This window comes from Nicotiana tabacum, chromosome 5 (assembly GCF_000715075.1).
Source record: "Nicotiana tabacum cultivar K326 chromosome 5, ASM71507v2, whole genome shotgun sequence".
In the NCBI taxonomy this organism is placed as follows: Eukaryota; Viridiplantae; Streptophyta; class Magnoliopsida; order Solanales; family Solanaceae; genus Nicotiana; species Nicotiana tabacum.
The window spans coordinates 29,167,179-29,173,721 of NC_134084.1; the positions used below are offsets into that span (position 1 = coordinate 29,167,179).

Consider the following 6,543-nt stretch of genomic DNA (forward strand, 5'->3'; position numbering starts at 1 on the left):
AAACATTCCGGAGAAATATCCGGACTGCGCGCGCAAATTGAGGAAGGCTTAAAAAAGCTAACGGAGGCTTGAAAACACAGAATTAAGCTCTATAACTCTAGATGACCTATCGAGTCAACTAATTATAAATATCAATAATAGCACTAACTAATGAACCTTCTAAAAGTGTACTCCTTTACATACTATGTTGTACAACCTGTCTAAGCTACACATTTCAGCATTACTAATATAATTTTTTTCGTGATTCTTCTAGTCCCCACTATGTACCCAACAAAGATACATTCATATCTCTGCTTAATTGATGCCCTTCAAAACCTTGGAGTAGATCGATATTTTAAAACAGAAGTCAAACGTATACTAGATGAAATATACAGGTAATTTGAATCGATCATCTTGGGTTATACAATTCATCTTTCTTAAAACCTCTAGTAATAATAATGGTCAATTATGAATAGGCTCTGGCAACAAAAGAATGAAGAAATTTTTTCAAACGTTGCTCCTTGTGCCATGGCGTTTCGACTTTTACGGATGAATAACTATGAAGTTTCCTCACGTTTGTAACTAAAAACGCAGAAAATTAAATTTTACTTATGCACCAATAAATTGATACTTATCTTTCTGCAGAAGAACTAGAAGGATTTGTCGATCAAGAACATTGCTTTACAACATCAGGTGGGAAACTAATGAGTCACGTTGCAATTCTTGAACTTCAGAAAGCTTCACAAGTTGCTATTCATGAAGGGAAAGATCACATTTTAGACAAAATTAGTAGCTGGACAAGGAATTTTATGGAGCAAAAAATCTTAGACAAGCACATCCTTGAGAGGTCAAAAAAGGAGGTATCACTTGTATATAATTAGGCCATTTGAAAAAAAAAATTCTTTGTAATTTTCAGTTTTATGGTATTCCATCACTAGCTAGTCAATGATTTATCAGATGGAACTTGCTATGAGGAAGTTTTATGGCACATTTGATCGAGTGGAAACTAGACGATACATTGAGTCATACAAAATGGACAATTTTAAAATCTTAAAAGCAGCTTACAGGTATAATTCTGGCACTATTACAAGATTTTAGAGAATATGCACCGTCGACAAGTTACATTCACCAGTTATTGTAGGTAACCTATATTGTTTTCAAGATTATAAATCTCACAAGGAGGCTTATCTGTAGATATCATTTAAATAACCTGATAGAGTAAAAAAAATCTTTATATTAACGGTGTGTATAATGTAATCTCTTACTGTAAAGTAGTATACATTTTCGTTTATTCTTGTTATTCTCTTCTGCATTTAAACATATCGGCGGTTCATATAGTTGCGGTTGTATCACTGCCCACTGCCTTCAACTTAAGCAACATATGTGTGAACATTGCTATGCCAACTGGCATAGGAATATAAGCATAATATGGGTAGCAAGACAATAATTCTAAGCTACTTTAAATAAAATGTAATGGTACATACTCAATCGAAGTTGGAAGTCCTTAAAAGTTAGTCATATTATTATGTGTACTCTCTCTCTCTTTCTTTCTTTTAGGTCTTCCAACATTAACAACATAGACTTGCTAAAGTTCACAGTACATGATTTTAACTTGTGCCAAGCCCGACACAAAGAAGAACTCCAACATATGAAGAGGTATCTAAACTGTTAGCTTGATTAGACATTGTCATTCTATTTAATTTTTGTTGATAAATATATGTATATGAATGTAGGTGGTTCAAAGATTGCAAACTGGAACAAGTAGGATTTTCAGAACAGTACATATATATTTTTTACTTTGTAATTGCTGCCTTACTCTTCGAACCTGAATATGCCGATGCTCGTCTAGCATATGCGAAGTACACTTTAATCATAACGGTGGTGGATGATTTCTTTGATTGTTTTGTTTGCAAAGAAGAACTGCAAAACATCATCGAATTAGTAGAGAGGTATTAATTTCTCTGTCCTTATAACATATCAACAAAATCTTTCTGCCTATGTTGTTCAACCCACATTTCGTAGAGGCACTTGACTTTATGATAGAGAGTGTTACACTTGTCCCTCGTCAATTTTGTAAGGGCTTTCAAAAGGGTTTTAGATGATCTTAGGCTACTCTATGCATACCTTAACGATTTGGGATTTATACTAAGATTCTTTCACACTGTATCAGAGCTAATTGGTGAACCTGCTTGCACAATCGCTTTCATTCTTCATGCTCTATCGCTCAAGGCTTCGGTCTCTCAACTCAGCCCGTACAACTGCTTTCTACTTCTTTCTTTGTTAATTCATACCATGAAGGCACTAACATTGCTCCAGCCGAACTTATCAATTACCATGTTGAGCCTAATCTAACTCTTCAAGGTCACAATTTGTTGAGACTATTCTCTTTATACTTTAAAAATAATAACCAAAACAGAAAAAAACCGTAGAACCAGGTTACGCGTGCAAGACAGTGTTGGAGAATGTTATACTTGTCTCTTATCGATTGTGCAATAGTTTGCAAAAGATTTTACAGATTATGTCAACTTTTTCTATTGTAGATGGAATGAATACTCAACCGTCGAATTCCGTTCAGAGAGGGTTAGAATTTTCTTTTCAGCACTTCATGAAATGGTAGAGGAAATTGCGGCAAAGGCAGAAACTAAGCAAGGTCGATGTGTCAAAGATCACCTTATTAACTTGGTATGAAAAAGTACATCAATTATATCTTCTCTAAATCATTTTTTACATGCTTAGATTTCCTTCTTTTCAATTGACTAGAAATATATGTTGTTATACTGGATTGATATGCTGAAGTGTATGCTGGTGGAATTGGACCTTTGGAAAATTACATCAACTACCCCAAGCATAGAGGAATACTTGTCTGTTGCATGTGTAACTATTGGTATTCCATGTTTTGTTCATACATCACTATATCTTCTTGGACCAAAACTGTCCAATGATGTCATAGAAAGTTCTGAGATCAGTGCCTTATGCAATAGTACAGCTTTTGTGGCCCGATTGCTTATTGATATACACAGTTACAAGGTAATATTAATTCCTTCTAAGACTAAGTTATTTTCTTTTGCTCGTTGAGAAAATAGTTTCCTGACCTTGGATAGCTTTCGAGAACTAAGATTTACAGCTTATTTTCCGCTCGACAAATCTTCCTCATCTTCTTCCGGGGAATTCAACTTTCCGTTCATAGATTGGGAACATAATAAGCACCAGCACGGCCGCAGCTAGCACAGGAGTTACGGGTTCAGTCGAACCTAGTAATTTTGGTCCAAATTCTATATTTGTCTTAAGAAATTCATTGAATATGTATAAATTGTTACTTTAGAACCCAATAACATAAACGGACTAGAAGTATATACAATTATAACATTTATCCTCTTTATTTCGTGTGTTTCTGCAGAGAGAACAAGCAGAAAGTTCAGCAAATATGGTATCAATATTAATAACACAAAGTCAGGGAACTATCACTGTAGATGAGGCTATAATTAAGACAAATAAAAGAAATGATGGAAAGTAAGAGAAGAGAGTTTCTAGGGATGGTTCTACAAAATAAAGAAAGCCAATTGCCACAAGTATGCAAGGATCTTGTTTGGACGACAATCAAAGCTGCTTATTCTATATATACACATGGCGATGAGTATCGCTTCCCATAGGAATTGAAGAAACATATCAACGATGTAATTTACAAACCACTCAATCAATATTCCCCGTCCAGACCCCACTAGTGAGATTCTACTGGGCTATTGTTGTTAATCAATATTCCCCATAATATGCCTTAAATCTTTTACAATATGTTACTATCCTTTTGAAACTTGACTGTGAATTTATCAGATGTATGGCCAATTGTACTTCTTATAAATTGATGCACAATAATGTACAAGTTTACTATCGGAAAAACTTACACTAGTTATTTTTACTAAAGTGCATTGGTTAACCATTTTTAGTGATAAAGTTGAGAATGTGAGAACGTCGCAACTGGCACCTAAAGAGCTTCTATCCATTAATTAGTCGAACCTCAACTAAGCTACTCAACTCAAGTCATTATTATGCAAAATCAAGATGTACAAATCTTAATAAGTCTCCAATAACTGATAAAGCTGCGGAATATCAACAGACAGTGTGAAGAAATCTGAACCACAGCTCGCAAGCCAATTGTTCATGGATTACGGCAATCATGTTTTTGTGATTTCTACCAATGACGAGATGAATTCATTGACGGAGAAGTGCAGATTAACTTTAGTTGGAAAGCATTTTCCAAAAATAAGCCACCAATTGAGCGACTTAGTACTGAATTCGCAAGAACATTCCCACTGAAAGGGGAGTTAGAAATTGGATTATAGAAGACATTTGTAATTCCTGATTATACAATGTTATTAAAGCAATGACTGCAGTCTGCAAATCCATGATCAATCCTCAAGGTAGATCATTGTTATTCCTAAGACTGTACGATATTATTAATTATACATGATTTATAATATATAGATTATATTTATCTTACATTTTTTCATGAAATGTATTATTTTATATTGGTTAGAATATATAGTTTTAAGGTTTATACTGTATAATCACCATATATTTTCCTAAGATTTTTTTTTAATTATACCATACGTATAAATGGTTTACATATTGTGACGAACCGATAAGTTATTTTGAGTACTAGTCTTTATTTCTATATTCCGAGATCTCCCACAGCTTCATTTAACGTTTCTTAATTTGCATGCGTGATCTGTATTACTTTTCAGAAAGCGTTTATATGAAAATTTGGAAAAAATATGATTTTGACTTAAAATGAGGGTAGAGTTGACCACGGTCAATAGTTTGGGTAAACGACTCTAGATTGGTCTTTTGACGATTTTGGTAGGTTCGTATGATTTTTTTGGACTTGTACGCACGTTTGGTTGGGGTCTGGGGTGACCGAACATCGGCGCATTATGTGCGAAATTGTGAAGATTGAGTTTAAGTTGAAAATTCTTGAGTTTTGGCGATCAATTCTTGTTATTTGATGTTAATTTGATTATTTGATATAGAGAGCAAGTTTGTATAATATTATTACACTTGTATGCATATTTGGTTTGCATCAGGGGCTCGGGTGAGTTTCGGGTGTGCATAAGGTGAATTTAGTTAGTTTAAAGATTGATGGTGCAAAACTGCTGGTGTCTTAGGTCTGCAGATCTCGCATTTACGAGCTCGCTTTTGCGGTCCAATGATAGCATTTATGGTAAGGGACTGGTCGGTTGGTACTTTGCATTTGCGAATATTTGATCATATTTTCGGACTCTGGGAGTCCGCATTTATGACCTTTGGGTCGCTTTTACGACTTGGGTCTGGAGGCAGGCAGCTTCGCAAATGCAAAGCTTAGCACTTGCGGTAGGTGGGCATATCTTATTTGCGAGGTTTTTGTCATTGCGATGATTGGTGGTCTGACGCACTGATCACGTTTGCATTCAGTGTGTCACATTTGCGAATTAATAATCGCAAATATGATACCTACAGCTAGGTAACAGAAGGAAAAAATGGGACTTAGCTCATTTTAACCATTTCTCAATCCCAAACATTCTAGAGGTGATTTTTGATGAACTTTTTCTTCTCCAATTCACTGTTAAGTAACTCTAATTTATTTATTTTGTCAATTTTCCATTATATTTCATGAGTTTTTAATATCAAATCTTTGAATTTCATGGTAGAAACTAGGGATTTTAGGTAGAATTTAGCGATTTTATAAAATTGAGATTTAGACCTCAAATTGAGGTCGTTTTTCGAAATAAATTACATAATTGGGCTCGGGGATTAATGGATAATCGGGTTTTGGTCCGAATCTCAAATTTCGACCAAGGGGTTCCGGGGTTGACGTTTTCAAAAAGAATGATCAAAATTGAATCTTTTTCATTCGTGGGTAGTTTCTATAGATTATTTTGAATTGTTTGATCGATAATTGGCTAGATTCAGCTGGTTTGGAGGTTTGTTCGAAAGACAAGGCCGTGGTTGGTTGATTGATTTGGTTGCAGAGTGAGGTAAGTGTGGTGTTTAACTTTGACTTGAGGAAATCAGGACTAGTTGGTCTATTTGCTATGTGAATTACATGCGGGAAAGACGTATATGCAAGGTGATGACTATATATGCGTCGTCATGGGTTAAAGCATGCAGGTGAAAAATTGATTTATTTTACTATGTTTCTTCTTTTACCATGCCTTATGTGCATAGGTTAGATTGTTATTCTTGATTGCTCACTTTCGTGTTATTGATTAATTGAAGTTGTTGGGATATAGAAAGTGGAATTTCTTTATCATAACACCACGGTTGAAGTTGAAATTGATTTTCCACCTTGCTTGATACTTTGGGTTATTGTTGTTGCTTGGTAAGAAAGAGTGAAAAGCACGAAGGATGTTGCCGTACCATATTTGTATATTGTTATCATTGAATGAGCGAATGTGAGAACTAAAGCACGAAGAGTAATGTTGTGCATTTGATTGCTCTATTATAATCTATTATATCATGTGAGGATGAGAGTAAAAGCACGAATGGTGATTTCGTGCCATTTTATTTATTATATCATTGTCATATGGTGAG

The 6,543-nt window shown here is 34.8% G+C and overlaps 1 protein-coding gene across 1 annotated transcript; it reads left to right on the forward strand.

The window, feature by feature from the left end:
• The first annotated feature begins 261 nt into the window (after positions 1 to 261).
• LOC107830054 (cis-abienol synthase, chloroplastic-like) lies at positions 262 to 3,845 on the forward strand. Its single transcript, XM_075253440.1, has 7 exons — positions 262 to 374; positions 625 to 839; positions 937 to 1,046; positions 1,537 to 1,635; positions 1,713 to 1,928; positions 2,520 to 2,661; positions 3,377 to 3,845. The coding sequence occupies exons 1-7, from the start codon at positions 362 to 364 to the stop codon at positions 3,491 to 3,493; spliced, it is 912 nt and encodes a 303-aa protein (XP_075109541.1). The 5' UTR covers positions 262 to 361; the 3' UTR covers positions 3,494 to 3,845.
• The last annotated feature ends 2,698 nt before the right edge of the window (positions 3,846 to 6,543 follow it).